General features: G+C 37.6%; 1 protein-coding gene across 12 annotated transcripts in view; it reads right to left on the reverse strand.

Moving 5' to 3' along the window:
- The window catches only part of ADAM22 (ADAM metallopeptidase domain 22), a 226,019-nt gene that overhangs the window by 98,987 nt on the left and 101,331 nt on the right, over nucleotides 1–25,701 (reverse strand). For all 12 annotated transcript variants that reach the window (XM_070467439.1, XM_070467450.1, XM_070467442.1 and 9 more), the window contains exon 4: nucleotides 10,438–10,504. In XM_070467439.1, the coding sequence (XP_070323540.1) occupies nucleotides 10,438–10,504 (67 nt within the window). The remainder of the gene's footprint in view (nucleotides 1–10,437; nucleotides 10,505–25,701) is intronic.

The raw sequence follows: 25,701 nt of genomic DNA on the forward strand, positions 1-25,701 counted from the left end.
TCTATTTTTTTAAAAACACTAATTTTATTGAAGCGCAGTTGATCTACAATGTTGTGTTAATTTCTCTTGTACAGAAATGTGATTCTATAATTGAATAATTAAGAATTTCTCATATTCTTTTCCATTAAGGGTTATTATAGAATATTGAATATAGTTCTCTGTGCTATATATCCTGTCGTTTATATATCCTACACATAGTAGTTTGCATCTGCTAATCCAAAAGTGTCAATCCTTCCCTCTCCTAACCATCCCCCTTCTTGGCAACCACAAATACGTTCTCTATGTCTATCTGTTTCTGTTTCATAGACAAGTTCTTTTGTGTCATATTTTAGATTCCACATATAAGTGATATCATATAATATTTGTCTTTGTCTGGCTTACTTCACTTAGTATGATAATCTCTAGGTCCATCCATGTTGCTGCAAATGGCATTATTTCAATCTTCATTATGGTTATGTAATATTCCTTTACACACACACACATACACACATGCACACACACATACACACAGAGACACATACACACACACATACACACACGCACATACACACACACACATACACACAAATACACACACACTCACACACACATACACACAAATACACACACTCACACACACATACACATACATACACACACATACACACATACACACACACATACACACACATACACACACACATACACACACATACACACACACACACGCACACACATACACACACACACACACACTCTCACACACACACACACACATACACACACACACGTACACACACACACACACAAATACTTCCCTGGTGGCTCAAACTGCAATACAGGGGACCCAGGTTTGATACCTTGGTCAGGAAGATCCCCTAGAGAAGGGAATAGTAGCCCACTCCAGTAATCTTGCCTGGAGAATTCCATGGACAGACACACCTGGCGGGCTACATCCCACGGGATCTCAAAGAGCAATTAACACTCATATATATATATGCCACATCTTCTGTATTCATTCATCTGTCAATGGACATTTAGCGTGTTTCCATGTCTTGGCTATTGTGAATAGTGCTGCTATGAATATACGGATGCATGTTATCTTTTCAAATTATAGCTTTATCAGAAAATACACCTATGAGTGGGATTGTTGCATTATTAGGTAGCTCTGTTTTTAGTTATTTGAGGAACCTCAATAGTGGCTGCACCAATTAACATTCTCACCAACAGTGTAGGTTCTCTATCTTTTATACAACTGTCTCCTTCTCTTCTTCTGCCCATCCTCTCTGGTTTCTTCCTCTTCCTCTCATGCACCAAGGTCCTGCACATCAAGGCCTCTGGGCCTTTGTACATACAAATTTCACTTCCTTGAAAAGCTGTTCCCTTCCCATTTCACCTCCTGTTACTTATCATTTCAACTTCAAAGTTAATCTCATTTCCTCAAGGAGTCTTCCCTAACCAACCAGACTAGATCAGGTCTCCTATCAAATGCTCTCAGAACAATAGAAACTTCTCTTTATGGCACTCTCATAACTGCCATTGTAAAAGACCTATTGACAGTTATTTTCATTATGCCTATCGCCTCTACTTAACCACCTGCTTTACAAGGGCAAGAATTACATCATATGTTGTTCTACTCTGCCAGAAATTTCTAATGTCAGCTCATCTGTCTAAATGTCTAATCTCACTTAATCTCCACATTGCCTCAGTTTTTAGGAGTTTCCTATGGGGATAATCAAATGCACAGGCACACCTCCCTTTTCTATTTCATGGTGTGCGAGTCACTCCGTCGTGTCCGACCCTCCGCAGCCCCATGGACTGCAGCCCACCAGGCTCCTCTGTCTGTGGGATGTCCCAGGCAAGAATACTCGAGTGGGTTACCATGTCCTTCTCCAGGGGATCTTCCCAACTCAGGGATCAAATCCGGGTCTCCTGCATTGGCAGGTGGATTCTTTACCACTGAGCCACCAGGGAAGCCCAAATGCCAAGATGCCAATTTCCTAGTTGTTACCTGTTCTTATTTTTATAGTAGCCACTTATTCACCAGAAAATAAGAATTTTTTATAAATGAAAAAGAAAATAATACCAGTTTGGGACAACACCAAGGGAATAACTTGTGATTTCTTTTTTTTTTTTGGCTTCCAACCAGTTTCAAACTGATCAAAAACAACATTTCCACAAATTACTGCTTAATCACAGTTCATTCTGATTTCAAAATTTTTTCTGAAAGTAGATTTGTATAAGACATTATATAATAGAAAGATTAGTTCTGCAATTAGAATTAAAATAGGAAAAATATTCTATTATAGAATAGCTACTTGGTTTCATATATAGAAACACTATTAGTGCTATTTTGATTTTTTAAATTTATCACTGAACAAGCCTTTTTAAGTTTATAGATAACATCTTGAATATTAACAGATTAAATAATCATTTAGATACTTTTTTGAAAAAATTTTTACACAGAAAGAAAATAAAGAGGACCTTCTACTCAAACAGGTTACAAACAGCTTAGAAACAGAACTCATGCTGACACCAGCTGTCACAGTCCATTTCTCCTTATTCCCAGCACTGAGATACCTGACCTGTATAAACTGGTAATGGGCCAATATATTTTCTTCACACTACAGAGTTAAGACTACTTGCAATCTTAACAATGCCATTAAGGCAGCTGATGCATTATACATGATGACTGACCTAGAGCAACCTTGCTTTGGTCCCAAGGGAAAGCAAAATTTACTTAATCCCCAAAGAATTTTTTTCCAGTAATACAAAGAGAATTAAATCATGAAACCTGAGACCTCCCTGAAACCACACTGATTACGAGATGGCAGAGGAACATATGTCTGCATAAGCCTGCCAGGAGGAAAATGCACAGTGCCCAGCTCATCAAAAAGATGCTAAATAGATGACTAACAGTGCATAAAAAAGTAAAGTTAGGAGACAAACCTGGAATAATTGTTATGTATGATTGAGAAACAAATATTTTATCAGTTTGTTTAAGAGATTTGTATAGCTCTTTCCCTCTCTTCTGTGTGTGTGTGTGTGTGTGTGTGTGTGTGTGTGTGTGTGTTGGGGAATGAGGGGGATGGGCGTTTTGAAGCACCTTGGCAGGGATACAACAAAATATTATCCAGCTTTTTTGCAGAATGATGACACGTTTCAGCTTCCCTGCTCTTGTCCATAAAACTTTACATTTCCTCCACAGCAGACAAATGTACACGTAAAAATAAGATGGGCATAAGAACAGAGCCATGTGTTTGCCATGTGCAAGACGGCAACATATTTCATATGGTTACAGTTTAAAAGCCACAGCAATTCACTCTACTGAACAATACTCAGTCTAACTTCTAAGGAGTACAAAGAAGGACTAAAAATAAACCCCAAGAGAAAATGATTGAAAAAATAGGGCATTCTTAGAGGGCATTTACTTTTCTCTAGGATAATGGAAATTTTATATTTAGAAGAAAAGAGACTCACTCAAACCAAACGACTACATCTCCAATTCATGGCTTACTAAAACATCTGCTAAGGAAGATGTATTGATAATTGTAAATGGTAAAATGAAATGCTGTGATTTAAATATCTGTATTTTGATTCCTCTGCTACTGTAATTATTGGTTTCCATAAAGAACATAAATTATAGTGAATAATAGCATGAATTCCAGCATCAGACCGCTTGGCTCCAAATTCCAGGGAAAGTTAGTTAAATTTTATGTGCTCAGTTTCTTCATCTGCAAAATGAGGATACCAGTGGTACTACTGAGGGGGTAAATCACTTAAAATATGTAAAACACTTACTAGACTAGTACCTGGCACATAGTAAGTATCATATAAATGTTTGCTATTTCTCCAACTGCAACTACTAATTCTACTTTTATTATTCTTCTGTGCAGTTACCAGTGTTGATCTCTTTGAGAATATCAACATAATTCAACGAGGTAGAGACTGCACAAAATGGGAAATTCAGGATGGTAAAATTTAGAGTGCTTATGGGTATAATAATTATTTATTTGCAAAAATACAAAATTTTGAGATTGATATAAAGTCATTATAGCAAATCATCATATTTTTAAATTCTGGTAAAGTGAGTGTTTCTCTAGCCAGAGAGAATATGCCACCGATAGCCTTAAGGAAGCAAAATGAGATTGGCTTTGTGAGACGTGGATAACTCTTCTAAGTGATGAGCATTAAACTGCTGGCAGCAGTTATTCACCTCTGAGATGAGACTAGCCTTGGAGTTAATAGATAGCAAACAAAAGCATAGTCTTTATACAAGACAGTAAGACAGTAACATATGGTGATTATCAATCAATGAAAGTAGCTCACTAGGACTCCCTATATGTGTGTTTAGTCATTAAGTCATGTTCAACGCTTTTGCAACTCCATGAACTATAGCCCTCCAGGCTCCTCTGTCCATGGGATTTTCTAGGCAAGAATACTGGAGTGGGCTGTCATCTCCTTCTCCAGGGGGTCTTCCTGACCCAGGGATCGAATGCAGGAGGATTCTTTACCATTGAACTACCAGGGAAGCCCAGGACTTGCTTTGCCAACCATCAGATAATAGTTTTTCCAGTTACACTTTTGTTCAGCATTTAAAATACTTCATAAAACTTCTGTGAGACTATCATGGCTCTTTCAACAGTAACAAGAAAATTGAATTGTTTCTGATCAAAGTCACCATTTAAAATGAAAGCATTTAAAAATGGGAAGCCACTCAAACCCACAGGACCCAAAGGAGGAAGTTTCTTGTGCTGATCCTATTTGCAATTACAGAATCATCTCTGAATTAGAAGATCCTGGAATTGAATCACACCATCCCTGAAATTCAATTCAATAATTTCTTAATCAAATTTTTAGAAGATTAACCCTGTTTGTATATTTACCGTTTAGAAAATTTAGATCTCATTCTTGCAGGCTTCTTATATCCTGAGGTTAAGAAAAATCTTTTACGTCAGCTGTTAGGAGCTAATGAAGTAATTAAATATAATAAAGTTTAAAACTAGTTTAGCTATAGCTAGTAACTAATTATTATGTATATGGAAAATATATTGATCAATATTTCTTTAATCATTCTAATTTAATTTCAAGTCATATTGATGTTAAGTCATGGCTAAACTCTTTCAGAGAATGTACTTGAGAAAAAATGTTTCCAAGTCATCTAATTTTAAAATATGTATATTTGCGGTTAAATTATTTTTTAGTAGTATAAAAAAATATCATGTCCATATCTATGACATCTGAATTTTCTCTCTGGCCAAAATAACTTGTATGAGGTACCTGCATGCCCATCTCACCTACGACACCTGCATCTTTAGTCTTCCTTCATCCTGCACCAGAGGTTCTGCTCTCAGAGTTTAGGCTCGGTGCTGAGAGTCCTTAACCTAAATCTCCAGAAAGTGCAGTAGAAGAACATAAATACAGATTCTAACATATGGGTAGTCGCATCTGCCAAACATTCCTATCATTGTAGCAGGAGTCCCTCAAGGACCAACTAAAGATCTTTAATTGATAGTTTGACCCTCAGCTGGCCTTAAAATGATTACTGGGTTTCTTTACTGGATAAATGCCTCCCCGTCTCCACAGAGTCAGGGAAAATGCCTGAAACTTCAATTTGAAATTAAAGGTGATAAAACTAAGAGCTTAGGTGACAACTATAAAAAGATCCATTTTTAAAAATTCCTTTATAAAAGCATCTTCATAGGCCATATGACTTCATTACTATTTAGGTGACTAAGTATTCTTCCCATATCCAAGAAGTTCTAGAAAAGCTACTATAGTGAGAATTCAAGACAGAAAGCCTGTTTCTATAGCATAAGGAAAAGATGTAAATAAGAAAGACATTTTGGAAAAGTACTGCTGCTGAGTTGTTCTCCTTAAAAAGAGAGAGACAGAGATTTTAAATAGCCTTTGTATAGATTACTTGGCTACTTTGTATAGATTCTGTGGCTATTGCTTGCATTTCATCTCAAAGACAGCCTCAAAAACAAAGATATTCTAAAAGCTATTTGGAAAAAAGATTCATCACTGATGCAGCAGTATTGGAGGCTCTGTACTAACGCATGCAGCAAAATTTACTGTGTACCAAGGTCTGGTTTTTCTTTTCTATTTAATCGTTTACTCTTCTTGCTTCTATAGAAAGAACTGAGAATCTGGATGGTAATGCAGTTCTGAGAATCAATAAGGAAACTGGATATGCAGGATAAGTAAAAACAGATTAACCCCTTTGTTCATCTTTTCTGCTGCAATAAATATATGTAATGACACTTTGGCAGCTGACTAGCTATTTTTGTGCTCCCCGTGACTAAAAAAAGAAACAGTTCAAGCATTTATGTACCATTCAATTATATGCAACGAGTTTGGAAAAAAATCTACACCTCATAAAAGGATATGTTAAAAAAAAAAGGATATGTTAAGTAAAGGTGTTATTTTTTTAAAAAAGGAGAAGCAGAATGAAGTCACTAAACTATAATGTACATTTTAAATAAATTAAATTCTGTCACTAATAATTGAGAAGATTTTTTCCTAATAAAGGAGTCTACAATGTTTTATAGCACCATATAATCACTTGTGGGTTGGTATTTTTTTTTTTTTTGCTAAAAAAAAAAAATTCTTAAAAGATACCTTAAGAAACATTATTTCTTTAACACATTGTGCACATTTGAAATACTCAAGTATTGAGAATTATTTTCCTCATGGGGAAATCTAGAAAATAATATGAGAAAACCTGAATACAATTCAAGATCATAAGCAATTTTATATGGATGATTTTCAGGTTTATAGACACTAGAAAGTTAGCATAAGCCAGGAAGGTATCCATAGTCCTGACAGTTATCACATGTAAAGTTTTCTAAGTGATTTCTTATAGCTGTCCTCCACTAGTATTTTTTTCGCCTGTCATTGACACATTCATTTTGGAAGACAAAACGATTAAGACAGGATTTTTAAGGTATATCTTTTTTTTTTTTTTAAAGAAAATAGAATTGAGCTGGAAATCTGACTTTAAAAATTGAATTGAATGCAGAGGGAGTCTCCTTGGAGCACAGCCTCCTGCTGGGTGACAGTACTGTGCTGAGCTAGAAATGTTCATGAACCGCCAAACCTCAGGGAGGGGAGATGGATGTGACCAGTAGGAGAAAAGCTATCTTGTAAGAAAACGCTCAGGCTTTCTCCTTGCTTCTGTATCAACTTCCCTGATACTCAGTTCCCAGAAATGACCATGGCCATTTCAGTTTGCCTAAACAATACTTTTTAAGGAAAATTCCACCACCATTCCATCCAAGTAAAAGGTTTCCTCTCTCTGCTCAGTCACTCAGTCATGTCTGACTTTGCAACCCCAATGACTATAGCCTGCCAGGCTCCTCTGTCCAGGGGCTTTTTCCAGGCAAGAATACTGGAGCCGGTTTGTCACAATAACCTCTCCCAGTCCTTAAGCAAACATGTTCTCCTCTGACGCCTCCTCTTCAACACACAGCACTCTCCAATCTCCAGACTTCAACCTTGACCCATTCTCCAATGCCTTCTTATCCATCTTCTTACTGCCACTGACGGAACCAATTAGGACTTTGAGACAATGACCTCTGAGTGCACTCAATTCAATTAAGTAATGGGCAGTAACCAGTTAAGTGCCAGTCAAAAGTCAATACTGGAAAACGGGTGTCTCTACATATCCATCCTTAACGATTAGGATTCTGATTCAAGGACAGGTTAGGAGTGGTCACATTCAATCTAGAAAATAATTTGAACTAATAAAAAAGACACCCAGCAGTTATTACTTTATGATCATTATCACCAGAGATCAAATAATTTAACCAAATACTACCAGAACTAATAACACTGGTGACTGGTCATGATCATTCATTGGTAATGATACAATAATAAATCATATTTCTTCCAAGATGTCTATTTTTACTTTTTGACTCCAAGGAAATCTACTTTCTTCCCCATCCATAAATACAGAAGATTTACCATTCCTGTCCCAGAGTTCTAAAACTCCTACTATGGCAATTTTCCTGAGATATGAAAAATAAAACAGGCTTTGTACTAGAGCATGTCTTTATCAATTTTGCCCAAGGCAACTGATGCTACCGAAAAGCTACGCAAACGCATAACCAAATTTGAGAGGGATACCTAAAGGCCCATTACACAGACCACCTTTTCAGTTTAAAGATAAAACCATAAAGGTACAACTGTTAGGAACCTCTAGAAAATGAGATATATATATAATAAGTCTAAATAAGATACATTTCACTTTGTATGGCTATCCTATTTTACATTTGCTGTTGTTGTTCAGTCACTAAGTCGGGCCCATCTCTTCATGACCCCATGGACGGCAACATGCCATCCTTCACTATCTCCTGGAGTTCACTCAAATTCATGTCCCTTGAGTCAATGATGCTATCTAACCATCTTGTCCTCTGCCACTTCCTTCTCCTCTGCCTTCAATCTTTTCCATAGACGTAGACTATATGGTAGGTAGCATGGTGTAAAAGTCAGCTCCAGAGATAGATAACCTAGATTCAAACTGCAGCTCTACCCCTCCTGCCTCCATTACTTTCAGCCTGTTATGTAACCTCTCTGTACCTCAGTTCCCTGTCAAGTGGAATAATAGTTATTTTATAATCACAGGTTGTTTGGAGAATTGAATATATATAAATTCATATGACTGTCACATCATGAGCAATAAATGTTAGTGATTACTATTATTAGGATTATAATACTGATGACCAGAGCCTATGTAATGGGACACTTCGACTAATCAAAATCCTGGCACCTTTCAGCTTCAAGACAGAAAAAGCTAGCTAGCAATAAAATAGCAAACTGCATGGTTTGGACTTATTCACTGCTCCTCATCAACTCCAGTTTCTTTTGTCTTAAAAATCCAGAGCCATAGTTCAACACAATCAAAACAAAAAGATTTTGTTCCCAGGATATTCTAATTAATTGAGGTTTCGCACTTAAATTCTTAAAGTTTATGTTAAACACACAGAAGTTCTCCTGTGTTAAACACACAGAAGGGACAAACTTCAAATTTAATTTTTAAATGAATTGGAAATAAATGTAAGTGAAAGATGATATTCATATATTTTATTTAAAAAAACACATAAAAAGTATTTATCATGTTTTTCAGCCTAAAACCTTTCTTTGTAAACTTTGATGGGAAAAAAGGTTTAATAGAACTTCAAGATCAGGATTATGCACCTCTCTGATCAGAATAAAACTTCCTTCAATGAGACATAGAATGCCTTGCATATAATACAAATCATTATCTTAAGGAAAGGTCACTAAAATGTATTTCATTTTACTGTAAATATAAAATTACAATCAAGAGCAAAACCCAGACTGTGAGAGACTATACAGGATAAATAACCTGGCTTTTTCAACAAATAAACTGCAAGGAAGAATAAAAAGAAGGATAAGGGGAAACCAATGGAATGAAAGAGAGTTTTTAAAAACTGATTTTTAAAAAAATTCAGCAAAACTAAACTCTAGGACACACTTGGGTAATAAAACTACAAGCAAAAGTAAGGAAAGAATAACCACAAAAGTCAGGATAGTGTTTACATGTTTTATAAGAGGAGGGAAGGCACTGGGTTTGGAAAGCAGCACATGGAAGAGCAGGACAAACTCTATTTCTTAAACTTCTGTTCAGAAGAACAAAACACTTAGCTAAAACTCTTTATATTAAAATTGGTCCTAAAGAAACACCTGGTTGATGTCTGGTCTCATATACCTCAGACAACATCATCAGTAGACAAGAAAGACACATCCTCATGCCTGGGAAAGTGAAAGTGCTAGTTGCTGAGTTGTGTCTGACTCTTTGCAACCCCTTGCACACGTAATCCATCAGGCTTCTCTGTCCATGGAATTCTCCAGGCAAGAATACTGGAGTTGGTAGCTATTGCTTCTCCAGGGGATCTTCCTGACCCAAGGATCAAACTTGGGTCTACCACTTATAAATCGGAAAAAAAAAATTTGTAAGAAATCCTTTTCAGAGTTTACCCAACAAGAAACAGTATCCTGAGATTTCTGTCTCCAGGGATTTAAAACTCTCTGGGACATCCCTGTTGACATAGTAAGTTCATAATTTTTCCAGATGAATTTTTCCAAATGAATATAAAGCCAGGCACCTACCCTAGACTCAAGATTTCACCTCTTCATTCTCAGTGCTAACCTTAAAAGCCAATTTCAGAAATTATTTTCTGTGATATAATCTAAAAGAAAACTACTTGCAGTAATATTAATCCCACAAAGCATAACTCCAGAAATTCCTGTAGTATACCAAGACTTCTTTTACTGATAACTAAGTTTTCCCCTAAGCCAGTGACACATTTTAATGATAAATTCTGAAATATAAAAACCCCCAAATTGTATATTGGAAGTATCAAGGAAAATTAAAATCATCATCAGCACTTAGAAGATTCTCAGAGTTTTCCCCAAGAGAAAAATTTTACTTACTTTTACTTCCACAGTCTTCCCTCCATGTTCAATGTGTCTCTCCACATATTCAGAGGACAGCAAATCACTGCAAAAAAAGAAAAAGAAATGATGATGAAAGAGGACCTTGAATATGTAAGTCATTTGAAAATCACCACATTCCAGCATGAGTGATTTATTTAATATAGATTTTAAGGCAAAAATAAAACTTTATAGGTCTCTCTCTCTTTCATACACACACACACACACACAGCCTAGTACTTGTAAAAGGATATGAAGCTGAACTGACTAACCCACCTGTCACCCCCTTGTTTAGCAAAGTTAATTCCACCAATATAGTTCAGCAAGTTTAGGAAACTACCATTATTCTTAAGACATCTTATTCTTCCCTTTTTACTTTAGCTTTTTTGTATACAAAGATTTTAATTTAAATTTTTATTATTCCTTACATCCTTCTTAAGTTTCCTTTGCTGTTTCTCTTCTCCAATGTTTGAACAGTCAGGTACTTTCAGGAGACAGTCTCTCCATATTCCTTGGTGGTCTTTTCCTGTCTCATAGTTTTAAGTATTAAGACACTGTCAATATCTAATTTTTTATTTCCAATTCAGACTTTTTTTTCCCTCAAACTGAATATTTAATTGTCTACTGATGTCTCTCCTTGAATATCTAATAGGCATATCAAATTTAACATGCTAAGGTGGAATTCTTTCACCCCCACCCACTCCCCACCTCCTGTTCAGCCACAGCCTTCCCCAACAGCTAACTGCTTTGCCCCTAATTTTGAAATGATCAGCTCTTCTCATTCCCCACATCTTTGCTTTCGCTTTATATCAAAGAGTTTTGATTTGCCACTATACCATACCATTTCTCATGTGTTATGTGTGACATTTTATCTAACAAAATGTTTCCCCCACAAAAAAAATTAAACAGAGGCAAGGAAGTTTAGAAGAAATGAAAAAGAATATACTTCAGCTTTCTAAAATAATCTTTTTTGAAATCTCTCCTAAACCACCACCAGTTTCTTATATATTAATAATTTTAAATATTTGCATCACCTTAAATATACTTATCTTTAATTCTATATATGAAAAAAATTTCCCCTTTAAAAGGTGCCTCAAGACACAACACTCATGAAATGTTTTAAAGTCCTTACATTTTTAAAGTACATTCACATCCTAATCTTTATCCAAGACCATACCCCCAACAGGAGAGGTACCAGCCAGATGCTTTCAAAACACTGCCCCCAACCTTACAATCAGTCTCCAACAACTTCTCTATCAGTGAGAGTGGCAGCATTTATTAGCAGAGCCAGCCAGGTTCCCTCTCTTGGGAATCTGAACTAGTAAATTCAGAAGAAGAAAAAAATTACCAGATGATGGAAAGAGAAATAGAAAATCAAAAATAAGCAGTCTCTTGAGAGAAGCTGAGCTGTGCCAGCGGGTGAATCCTGTCACCTCAAACCTAGTCTCTCTCTTGGTGGCTCTCAAGCCAAAAGATACAACCAAGCCAAAGAGCTGGAGAATAAAGAATTTACTACTTGCAACAAGTAAGGAAAACACCTTGCCCAAAGCAGTGTCTTCCCCAAGAGCAAAACTGGGAAGTTTAAAGTTAAGGGTATATGCATATTCATGAAAAGACGAGAAAATTCAGCAAAGAATTGGGGGAACAGTCAACAGAGTTCACACTTTAGTTGACTGAAGTCATGAGGGTCAGCAAAAAATCAACATCATCTTTCCTTAGGTTCCACTTGATGGAATGATTGAGCACTACCCCTACGTCAGTGTCAAGTCTGCAAAACAGCTCAAGATTGGCTTAAAGCCAATCTTTACCACTGAAACAGAACTGGGAGTCTTTACAACTGATTTATTATCTTTGCTGTCGTTATTTCTCTTGCCTGAAAACAGTTTTTGTTTCCTTAAGATCATTATTACTGACATCTGCTCAAGGTCAAGCACTTGGCCAGGCTTATATCACAAATGGCTTCTATGTCAAAAAGCTGTATCTAGTTCTTTTTCTCCAGGGACATCTCCCCCTCACCTTATTTGCTTACAAAGTCAGAGTAAAAGCCCCAAATCTCCACTGCATAAGCCACCGAATCCAGAACAGCCCATCCCTAATGCTGGATCCTTTCTCCTTCACTGCCTTGTGAGTAAACCCCCATTATGGGAGCCAACATGAGTAAGATCAAAAGCGACTATGTGAAATGATACTCAGAGGGGGAGGAACTGTAGTAGGAGGAGGAGTAATAATAATAATAATAATAAATTTCTAAAAAAATAGCTTTTGCGTCTTCCAGGTTTTCAAATTTCAAGGGAATATCCTTCTTTGAATTATAAAATCAAGAAATTAAGAGAGAATGAGTCACCACAGGAATGTAATTACAGCGAAGAAAAGCCTCTGCTCAGAAATTATGCAGCTATTTCAATCAAGCCTCTATACCTAAAGTTTTGCTGGAAAGGGCGCCATGTAATTTAAACCAAAAGCAGCCCACACAATTTGGTTCTGTGTGTTTGCAGTATTGTGGAAGTCGGGTAAGTACTGTTATTTAATTATTGGGCTGAAAAACCTTCTATTTAAAATATCATTTTTTTTTCCTCTACTGAAACATAAAAATCCTTACCACCACCAACTCAGAACATCAGTACAAATTTTTGAAGCCTCCTAAAGTAGAGATAATCAAAATTATCTTTTTAAGTTCTATTATTTATTTTAATCATCATTGTTTATCATTAAGTAGGAATCTACTTCATTTTAAGTACAGGAAAACGGAGACTCTCCTTAACACATGGAAAATTTTATTTCATCTGATCAGGAAGAATTTACTCCATATTTAACAGTTTACTGAACTCTGCTATGTGAATGCTTCTTTGTGAATTTTGAAAGACAGAAGTGAAAATCATTTCCAGTCAAATTCTAAACCCACTTATTTTCTAATGGAAGTAAGGAAATGTTCTAAAAATTCAAATGTATTCTGGGGTCCCCTTTTTAAAATTTATTTGCATGCCCTAATAAGCCTGGAAAAAGCAAAACAAATACAATGTCAACATTTTCAGTCATAATAATGATTATCCTTTGTCTAGCAGGCAGCGATCATGAATCAGAAGCAGCTGGTATAGTACAAAGCTTTTAGAATTTAAAAACAAAAGCAAATATTTTTACTTCCTATCCAAACTGCCATTGACTAGCTTTGTGACCTTGACCAAGTTATTTAATCTTTATGAATACAATTTTGTCCACGTCTAAAATGAAGATAATAAAAATTTCCTAATAAAGTTGGTATGGTATTAAACCAGAACATATGTGAAAAGTCTCCCAAATCCTGATTTCAATTATCCCACTCCTTACTCATCATCTCCTACCTATCTTTCTCTTGAACTCTCACTTTAACTGTTTGTGTTACCGAACCCAGGTTGGCTCGAAAGCCAATACTTGAGAGACAAGTGTTGGTTGGGGGGGTGGAAAAAAAGGTTCTTTAATCAGAAGCCCAGCACCCTGGGGAGAAGGCAGATTTGTGTCCAAAAACCTATTCCAAACATTCTATATTGGTTGGTAGTGAGGTAACACGGGGACTTCCCAGATGGCACTGGTGGTAAAGAACCCTCTTGCCCGTGCAGGTAGACATAAGAGATGTGGGTTTGATCCCTGGGTTGGGAAGATCCCCTGGAAGAGGGCACAGCAACCTACTCCAGTTTCCTTGCCTGGAGAATCCCATGGACAGAGGTGCCTGGGGGGCTATGGTGCACAGGGTCACAAAGAATCAGGCACAACTGAAGTGACTTAGCATGCAAGTATACATGAGGTAACATGGTGGTGTTCCAGTATTCCAGGAATCTTGCAGTCAGTCTAAAGTTACCATCCTCCACCGGGGTGAGGGCCTTAGTTCCTACAGAAGAATCCAAAGGTGTTAGGAACCAGGACCGTGCCCTGATTGATTCAGCCATTTGGAACACAGGGAAGGTCAAGGAGACTGAATGAAGCCCATTATCCATAAATAAAAAACAGGTAAATGGAATGACCCTTGGAGGGCCCCTACAGTGTCCAGCTCCATTTCATTTGGAGATTTTTAAACCACTGACCCTACCTACTACTTTTTCACTATCATTCATCTCTCTCTTGTCCACCTAATCTAGTTTACAGTCCATGATTCATCATGAAATCGCTCCCTTGTTCCTCTTCCTCTCTATACTATGCTCTCTTGGCCAAACCTCAACCTTGGTAAAACTTAACTCTTCTACTAAATCAAAGTGTGACCCCAAGAAGCAGAACATCCTGAATGGCCATACATCTAGCCACATAATTTATGAATACAATGGTAAGTGGTCCCACTTAGCACAACACTGCCCATAAATCCACTAGTGCATTTTCCTAGTCAATTTACTCTGAGAAGATCCTTCCAAATTTTTCTCTCCGAAAATCCCCAAGGCATTTCTTCATTATAACTCCCTGCTAATGACCTCACTTCTATATTCACTGAGAGAATGGAAACAGAAAAAGGCTGCTTCATCTTTCCAGTCTACCAACACCCCTGTTTTCTGAGCCAGTCTCTGAAATGGAATAAGACCCTATGGGGCCTTCCCAGGACAGAACTTCCTCCATGCTCTCTGCCTGACTTGTTCGTAGGAAAACTTTAGTCAAATAAGCAATATAATGAGAGAAATGATAAAATGCAGAAGCAAAGGAAAATAGTCAAACAAGACCAAACAGTAGCAGTTTAGTCATTAAGAAAAGTCGAAGACATTTAATTCCTCTTAAGGCTACTGATAATATTCTGAGCCATATCCTGTGAGCAGTTTTGTAGATAACGAAATCCCACTAGGAGGAAGAAGTTAACTACATGGTTACCAGATTACAGCCGTGACGTAAACTGCCACAATTCTGAGAACCAGACTCAAGAAAATCAACCCTGGAACTAAAGATCAACTGCACCTAAAATAATCAAAATGATGCTGATCAGGCCACTACATGACTAATTCAAGATGATTGTCAGAGGTGACTGTGCTCTTCTGCATGTAGCCCCTATCCTCTGCCTACACACCTCTGAAACTCCCCTTTAAAAACATGCCCACTGGTTAATGGTGGAGATTTGGACTTTGGACATGAGTCTGCCTTCTCCCTCAGTTGCCAGCCTCCAGAAAAAAAGCAAACTTTCTTTTCTGTCAACACATGCCTCTCCGGTATTGGCTGTTGAGCTGCTAGTGAAATAGAAATCGCTAGGCAGTCAGTGCAGAACTCTGAGACCTCTGTCTTACTTTCAACAAACATCTCACTCCATTAAACTAAAATTATACCCTTTGTCAAGAATTCCTGGAATGTGTCCTTGGTCTGATAAATTATCAGCACTCAGATCCAGGGAAGGGCAGTAATCAACTTCCTTCCATATGGGTGATCATTAATCTATAGCCCATATTTCTGGTCCATTGTAAAATGGCCAGGGGGTTATGAAAAAGACTTAATCTGAGGATCAAGAGAAGCAATAAAGATGCTAAACATCTTGACCTTTAAACTGATTGGTTAAAAATGGCATATTTTAAGGACAGGAGCAAACCAAAGCTGTACAGATTAATACTGGTAAGGATATAAACTGCTGTAAGTCCCACCTTGGGGGGACTCTTTACCCACTCTCAGTGTCTATGCTGACAGCTTTGTACTTTCCTTCTCTTTAAATCCTATTCCCTTGTTTGGGAAGTTCATTCTTTGGCTCCATGAATAAGAACTCAATATGGTTAAGGCATAACTCTCTCAGATAAATCCCAATATTCAGGTCTCCACTCAAAATGTATCCTACTAATAAGTTCACAGTGAAGAAAACTGGGGGACATCAACCTTAACTGAGTGATAATAGCTAACATTGTCAATAATGGAAGAAACCAAAATCATGAGCCTCTGCAGTGATGCACTGTGGATGCATCATTACAGTATTCCCACCAAATATGCATAAGAAACAAACAAATGAATAGGGAAATCCAAATCAGCAATAGATTTTCAATGAAACAGCCTCAGAGAAAAGATCTAATCCAAAGAGATTCTATGCAAATATGGCCTCAAGATCAAATCAAGGGCATAGGTAAGACCCTTTGATAAGGCCTCAGAAGGTCTTACAGTTATTATGCTTAAACTATAGCATCTATATTTTTAAAGTTTCTAATATTTTTAAGAGCCTGCCTATTAGATTCTCAGCTATAGCAAAAAGTTTCTAAGAATCTCAAGGTATGACTCATAGATATTCTCACCTAAACAAAAAGACTTCTAAGAATCTTAAGGGCATTTTAACTCAAAGTTCTAAGTAGAGAAAGGCCTGTCTCAGGAAGACTTGTGGATTTGGTTTATCTTATGGGATAAATACCAGTAAGATACACATGAAACCTGCCAAAAAACCACAGCCAGCTTGGATTAAAACACACAAGTTAATTCAAGTCTTTTACAGCCAGGAAGCAGACCTAGAAAGATACTTAGATTAAGGCCTGGGTCATTTCTCAGATTAAGACCTGGGTCATTTCTCATGGAAAGAAAATGGTGATGTAAATGGTGGAGCCAAGAACCATAGGCAACCACTACCAGGAAGGTGAATAGAGCTTTAATCAACATATAATCCCTTTCCCAAAACAGGGGAACTGGTGACATACACCTGGCTGACTATCAGAATTTCAATGGACCAGTGATAGCTGGGTATCTCCTATTTCTCTGGTTTTTAAATAGGAATATCTACTGAAATCATCCTATCCTTATCTCCCATTGTATATCAAGCCTATGTGAAATAGATAACTTGTCCTTTTAGTTCAAAGGCCTGTATTTGTGTCACCTCATCTACAAATGTTTAATCAGATTGAGATGATAAGAATTTGAACCTTGAGTTTGAGCCTGACAGCATAATGGAAAGAGATCATTCAGCAGTCTTTGAAGGAATATGTGCATTTTACATATGTGAGAAATATAAATAATTTGAGGTCAGATGATAGACTGTGGTTGAACAAAGATGTCTACAAACTCTTTGTCACTCCTCTCAAGGTAAAGTGGAGATCATTTCTCCTCTCCTTGCATCTGAGCTGGTCCTAGAACAAACACAATGAGACAGAAGTGATATTGTATAACATCTGAGATCTGCAACTCTCAATTCCATGCATATGGAACTCTCCATCTTTGAATATATGAATCCATTCACCATGCTGTGAGGAAGTTTAAGCAGCCATACAAGACCCTTGTAGAGTTTCTAGCTGACAACCCCAGTTGAACTTCCAGCCAGGGCTAGCAATAATTCCTAATCATGTGATTGAGATCAGTTTAGATCTTCCAAATGTAATATAATAGTGCCCCAGCTAATACCACATGAAGCAAAATTGCCCAATCAAACTACAAAGTTTTACAAAATAATACACTGCAAGGCAATAGGCTAATCATGCCTTCTTATTCATATATTCAGTGATTGTTACATTGTACAAAATTAGCATCAAGTTTTCCTTAGAGCAGTCTCCAGGGTATTCCCTGGCAGTACAGTGGTTAGGACTCAATGCTTTCACTGCAGGGCAATGAAATGACCTATTCCTGGTCAGGGCAATAAGATCCCACAAGTTGTGTGGCAGGGCCCCCCAAAAAAAGAGAGAGAGAGAAAATGTGCACAATGTAACTTGTTTTGAATGTTAACATAGAGACAACTTACAATTTTTTGACTTTATCATGGTGCAAAAGCTTTATGCATGTGGTAGAAATCATATTTAGATTTTGGATTTTGACTGTTTCCTGGCCTAGCAGTATGCTATATGATACTCTCTTGTGATGCTGGGCAGGTCAGAGAACAGCAGCTCCCAGTCAGCCAGCCACACAATTACAATAGTAACCAATCTAGGCACTTACAGCCATTCTGTTCCCATGCCAACCTTTCCATTTTTCACTTTCAGTACAGTTCAGTAAATTACATGAGATAGTAAACATTTTATTATAAAGCAAGTTTTGTATTAGATGATGTTGCCCAACTGTAGACAAATGTATAAGTGTTCTGAGCACATTTAAGGTAGGTTAGGCTAAGCTATGATGTTCCATCGGTTATGTGTATTAAATGCATTTTCAACTTATCAGGACATAACCCTATCATAAGTTGAGGAAGTTCTGCAAAAGAATTATAAAATTTTCAAATATGACTATAATCCACCCAGTGAAACAGTAAAAAGCCCTATAGGTCATGGGTCACAATCTAAAATCAACAGATTCTGTTAGGTACTTAGACCAAGAGAAGCTTTTCAGAAGTATAGAACTGGGAAAATAGAAATTTTAAGGACTCAAATTTCATTATTTTATTTAAGAGGAATAAAAAATGATAAGCTTAGAAAGTTTTTTAAAGAAAACATTCTTCCCATTCTCTCCATTCTATACATTGTTTCCCCCACTTCATCTTTTCTCTCCTTTATTTTCTTACTCTGTCTAGCCGAGCACTAATCTTCCAGATTTCTCTGACAAGCTAATGTCTTTGCTGAGAATCCTCACTACAGAAAATGGATAAATGCCCTGAACTTTCATATCACTGAGAATTAATCATCCAGTTTTTAGCACTGTTCTGTGCAAAAACTGTTATCTGTATACCCACTATGTAATAACTAGTACTTAAAATTCCTATTTTGTTTAAACTAAATTAAAGGGAAACTACCAATGTCAATCAAGTTTTTCCAAGATCTGCCTTTTGGGTGAGAGTTTCATTTTATTATTTTCCAATTTCTAAACATGAAAATTCCTTTCCTATTTATTCATATACAAGAGATTTTCTGTGTACCCTTGTACGTAAAGGGGAGGCTATTTTAGCTATGTTCTGCTGAGGAAGTCTTAATCTGATGAAAATTTTCAGGGACCTTTCATTGTGTATATTAAGGACTAGGGACTTAAAGTAAATATGATCAGATGAAAGCTGTGATAGGTACTGTCATTAACATTAGTTCTTATATATAAAATCCTTATTCTTACTAAGGCAAAGGTTTCCAAGCCTTGCTTTACAGCAGAATCATGGTTTTGTTTATTAATGACTGGGTATCCCCACATCTACCAAATCAGAATCTCCTAGGTTTATTCTGATACATGAAAAATATACATGATGATATATGAAAATATATATACCAGGACATGAAAGTAAAATCAAATTATATCTAAAAATACTCTAGTAAAATTTTATTAATATAATGGTATGTTGGCATATTCTGATCATTGTGACTGATTACCACGTTGAAAGCCAAAGACACAAGGGAACCCATTACAGCAAAGCAATTAAAACCAATCCCTGAAAAATAGCACGGCAAACAATGAATGGGGTGGGGGGGTGGGGCTCTATTAAAACCAAATCAAGGACTGATTTTTTCAGAAAAACTCTGACACAACTGGTTAAAAATATACTTAGATTTTCGGTAAGTACCCTAGAAGTGGGAGGTTTTGGTATTCTTTTTTTTAAATTGCAATTTTTAGGTGTGGTTCAAATAAATTATTTATACCAATTAAAGATTTCAATTTCTATATCAATTAGTTGTAAATCATCATGACAGAGCTAGCCTCAAATTCTCTCTTTCTATTGCCATCTACCTGATTAACATCTTTACCTTCATTTCCTTCCTCTCTACATCCATGTTCTAGGAGTGAGACCATACCCCTTAGCTGGACTCCATAGTCACAGGTCAAGAACCCAGTGCTCAAAATAAGACTTCTCCACACTCTCACTTGTGCAACCTTTTGAGTTGGAATCTTGACACCAATCAAGTTGGTATCAGAGTTTGGGACTCCCAAACTCTGTTAGTTCCTGGCAAGAGAACATCTACTTGCCAGCAAAACTCACAGTGATATTCTTTAGAATCATCAAGGTTAACCAAATCAGGCCTTTTGTCTTAGTTCATGCAGTGGCCTCAAGAAGCTCAGGCTCCCAAATCATCCTTCATCTCCAGTTCTCTAACCTCCATGTGGTTCTGCCCCTTTTCCCGTCATGCCCCATCTCCAGATATGATGCCTTTCAGAACTTACTCATGGGCATTAGGAAAATCCCCTATCTCTAATCTCTTCTTTGAATACTTCCTTCACCATCTTCCCCTGGAGAAGGAAATGACAACCCACTCCAGTATTCTTGCCTGGAGAATCCCATGCAAAGAGGAGCCCAGCGGGTTACAGTCCACAGGGTCACAAACAGTTGGACATGACTGAGCAACTAACACTTTCACATTTTCACCATCTTTTGAGAACCAGCTTTCCAGGGGAGGAACTGCTTCTCCTGCAAACCCTTAAGTGTAGACTGCACGTCTGGAGAGGACGGGGGAAGCTACCCTTTTTACCTCTCAATGCTATGTCATGCCATTCTCCCTCATTCTGTTAGGGAAACACCCACCCTGGCCAGGAACCATAGTAAACACTTGCATGAGTTATTTTATGACAGGAGGTCCTGGTAAGGAACATGGAAGTAACAAGCCAAAACCAATCAGAAGAATTCGGGAAAGATACTAACCTCCCAGAATCCTCCTCGCTAGAATCTATCTTGGCTGAGCAATATGTGTGCCACCAGGAAGGACCCTAATTGCCCAGAGACAACCCAGAAATGAACCCCTTTACCATAAAACCAGAAACTTGGAATCACATTGGCAGAGCAGTTCTACTGGGTTCCCTTACTCTCCTGTTCTCTGCCCAGGTGCCTCTTGCCAATAAAGTCTCTTGCTTTGTCAGCACTGTGTCTCCTCAGACATTCATTTTGGAGTGTTAGATAAGAGCCCACTCTTGGGCGCTGGCAGGGGACCCCTTCCTGCAACAATTTCACTAAAAATCACCCCATTTTATATCTCATATCATCAAATTGTACTATCACTGATCCTCACAGTAACTTATTGACTCCTGGTCATTTCCCCTCATTTCCCTGAAGATTTTAACTTTTAGTTTACAATCACACTTGGCCAGCACTATTCCTGTTGTAATTATTGGTGATTTTGATATCTACTTAAGTGATCCTTCTAATTCTGGCTTCTCAGCCTCTTGACTTCAAGTCTTCCAATGATCTTCTCCATTCTATACCACTCTTACATCACTCATACAATACATTCTCAAATTCAAGCATCTCACTCACTGACCAACTCCATCCCTTCTAGCTCTCTTTCAAAATTCCATTTCAATACTTTGACCCCCAATAAGATCTATAACTCATGAATTGACTACGATTTCACTGTCCTCACCTATCTCATGTCTCACTCCCTTCCTTTCTCAGCTTAAATTCAATCTTAGTATTTACTATTTTGCAGATCTTCCTATTCATCTCCTAATACATGTTTCTCCCTTCCCTAAGCCACTTCTAGTTTAAAATGAACTTTTTACTGGCTTCATACTCACTCGGTGCAACTTAATGGAGCTGAAGAACAGCATATCATCAGGCTGACTGTACTCACTTTATGCTGACAACCACCCACCTCAAGGAGTCCCTTAAAGCTGCCTGGCAATTGTATTCCCTTTTTCTAGGACATTTACCCTCCTCACTGTGTCTCAACACCATTTCATGCCTTCTCCTTCTTTATTCAAACCCCCAACATCTACTCCCGGTGTCTTTTGAGAAGGTGATTATGTTCCCTACAACACTGAGTAAAAAAAAGCAATCAAAAGGTAAGTTCCATAGACTTTTATCACCACTTCTTTGTACCTACCAGCATTCTCCATACTCACATGCTCAGGCTTTCCTCCTGTTCTAGGAGTTAGCTGCCCATGTAATTATCCCAAGTCAATCCCTCCACTTGTACACCACAATCCTTGCCCACCTGAGGATATGGCCACTAAACAGTCCTCACTCACTTGTATCATCAATCCCCTCTTTTTACTAGCTCTTTCCTATTACTGTATAAACTCTTATTTCTCCTATTTCCAGAAACAAAACAATTTTCCTGCCCGAAGACTGCTATGTGTCCTTCTGTCCATTAAGCAAAACAACTCTAAAGAGAATTACCCACAGTCATTATTTACCTTTTTCTCCTCCATTATCTCTTGAACCCATCTAATCAGATCTACACCACACTTCATCAAAACCACTCTTATCGAAGTCACTAATTACCTTTCCATGTTGTTATATCTAACATCAATTCTCAATCTTTCCATGACTCAACCTACAGGCAACATCTGAGTCAGTCGACTGCCCCCTTCTCTTGGACATAGTTCCTTCGACTTTCTACCAGACACCACACTCTCCTGGTTTTTCTCCTACTTCTCCACTTGCTGTTTTTCCATGCCCTTTGCTAGGTTCTTCCCATTCCTCCAGTCTCTAAACTTTGTAGTGTCTGGAAGGTCAGCTCTTGATCCTTCTCTCACTCCTTTGGTGATTTCACTAATGTCTCTCCTTGAATAACAACTACATTCTGGTGATCCTCAGATTTATATCTCCAGTTTAGAATTCTCAGAATAATTTTCAACTCCATACTCAACATCTCCACGCCATTTATCAAATAAGCACATCATACCTAATATGTACAAGCCTGAGCTTCTGATCTGGTCTGACACACAAGATATATGTAAGGGTTCAATCTGGCAGAAATATGTAGGGCATTTGAAATGTTTATTCTTCTATCATGATCATACAATTTTTATAATGGAAAATTATTCAATTAAATCCAAGCCAAGGAAATCTAGAAAATATGGATATAAAATACACACCAAAGAAAGAAAATTATATCTCACCATGTCTCAAAACTCTAGCAATGAGTCCTTAAAAGGTGTCCTTTCTGCTCTCATACATTTCATTCTAATCCATTACCTGTTATTTAAGTACCTGTCTTTCAATTCCAAGAACCATTTGCAGCTAATGAGCAAATGATAATCACACCAAGTCGAGCTATTTTATTTTTGTTCCAGAAAATTGCCTTTGTTTCTTCATAATACCAGAATGCTACAGTTAATAATGAGTGGTTTTTAAAAATTTTAACAGAACTAAGTAACCAGCTGAACACTATCACTTTCAAAACTGTCTTGTTGAGATCGTCTTTATTCATGGCAGTAACTTTGCAATGGCTGAAAACTTTGTTGAAATTTCCCTTTTGGAATTGCCTTCAGAGATGATTTACATGACACATAAGACACCAGTCTCATTTTTTTCCAAACTGTATCCTCTAAATAATAAATAGGCCAATTACCCATCCTAGTGAAAAGACAATTATGACTTGCTACTTCCAAGACACAGATATTCCTGTACTGAATGATGTTATGCCACCATAACATAAAAATTCCAAAAATCTGCTATAGACTTTGATAGCAATCCTCCTCAAAAGATTTCATATTGCTTTGAGCAGTAGAGCTGTTATTGTAATAAATGTCCTGCAGTGACAACTTCGAATGAGACAACTCACCTGGCTATACAAGTTTTGAAAAACTTGTTTAAAAAAAGCTTCATTAGGTCATAGTCCCTCCTCAAATGGCATTAATAAGCAATAAACGAAAAGATAACTGATCAGATCTTGACACTTATGATCTGACCCAGAATTAGTTTATACATTCTAAGAGCTAATAATCAAAACACAAAACTGCAAACAAAAGTAAAGGATGCTTTGGTCTCCTATTCTCTTCAGTTCAGTTCAGTTGCTCAGTTGTGTCCGACTCTTTGCAACTCCATGGACCACAGCACGCCAGGCCTCCCTCTTCATCACCATCTCCCAGAGTTTATCCAAACTCATGTCCATTGAGTCGGTGATGCCATTCGACCATCTCATCCTCTGTCATACCCTTCTCCTCCCACCTTCAATCTTTCCCAAAATCAGGGTCTTTTCAAATGAGTCAGTTCTTCGCATCAGGTGGCCAAAGTATTAGAGTTTCAGCTTCAGCATCAGTCCTTCCAATGAATATTCAGGACTGATCTCCTTTAGGATGGACTAGGTGGACCTCCTTGCAGTCCAAGGGACTCTCAAGAGTCTTCTCCAACACCACAGTTCAAAAGCATCAACTCTTCTGAGCTCAACTTTCTTTATAGTCCAACTCTCACATCCATACATGACTACTGGAAAAACCATAGCCTTGACTAAATGGACCTTTGTTGGCAAAGCAATGTCTCTGCTTTTTAATATGCTGTCGAGGTTGGTCATAACTTTCCTTCCAAGGAGTAAGCATCTTTTAATTTCATGGCTGCAGTCACCATCTGTAGTGATTTGGGGGCCCCAAAAAATAAAGTCAGCTACTGTTTCCACTGTTTCCCCATCTATTTGCCATGAAGTGATGGGACTGGATGCCATGATCTTAGTTTTCTGAATGTTGAATTTTAAGCCAACTTTTTCACTTTTCTCTTTCACTTTCATCAAGAGGCTGTTTAGTTCTTCTTCACTTTCTGCCATAAAGGTGGTGTCACCTGCATTATCTGAGGTTATTGATATTTCTCCCAGTAATCTTGATTCCAGCTTGTGCTTCCTCCAGCCCAGCTTTTCTCATGATGTACTCTGCATATAAGTTAAATAAGCAGGGTGACAACATACAGCCTTGATGTATTTCTTTTCCTATTTGGAACCAGTTTGTTGTTCCATGTCCAGTTCTAACTATTGCTTCCTGACTTGCATAGAGATTTCTCAAGAGGCAGGTCAGCTGGTCTGATATTCCCACCTCTTTCAGAATTTTCCAGTTATTGTGATCCACACAGTCGAAGGCTTTGGCATAGTCAATAAAGTAGAAATAGATGTTTTTTCTGGAACTCTCTTGTTTTTTCAATGATCCAGCAGATGTTGGCAATTTGACCTCTGGTTCCTCTGCCTCTTCTAAAACCAGCTTGAACATCTGGAAGTTCACGGTTCACATATTGCTGAAGCCTGGCTTGGAGAATTTTGAGCATTACTTTACTTAGCATGTGAGATGAGTGAAACTGTGCATTAGTTTGAGCATTCTTTGGCACTGCCTTTCTTTGGGATTGGGATGAAAAGTGACCTTTTCCAGTCCTATGGCCACTGCTCAGTTTTCCATATTTGCTGGCATATTGACTGCAGCACTTTTACAGCATCATCTTTTAGGATTTGAAATAGTTCAACTGGAATTCCATCACCTCCACTAGCTTTGTTTACAGTGATGCTTCCTAAGGCCAACTTGATTTCGCATTCCAGGATGACTGCCTCCGTGATTATCTGGGTCATGAAGATCTTTTTGTATAGTTCTTCTGTGTATTCTTGCCACCTCTTCTTAAGATCTTCTGCTTCTGTTAGGTCCATGCCATTTCTGTCCTTTATTGAGCCCATCTTTGCATGAAATGTTCCCTTGGTATCTCTAATTTTCTTGAAGAAATTTCTAGCCTTTCCCATTCTGTTGTTTTCCTCTTTCTTTGCACTGATCACTTAGGAA

The sequence above is a fragment of the Odocoileus virginianus genome, chromosome 1 (genome assembly GCF_023699985.2).
Source record: "Odocoileus virginianus isolate 20LAN1187 ecotype Illinois chromosome 1, Ovbor_1.2, whole genome shotgun sequence".
NCBI lineage: Eukaryota > Metazoa > Chordata > Mammalia > Artiodactyla > Cervidae > Odocoileus > Odocoileus virginianus.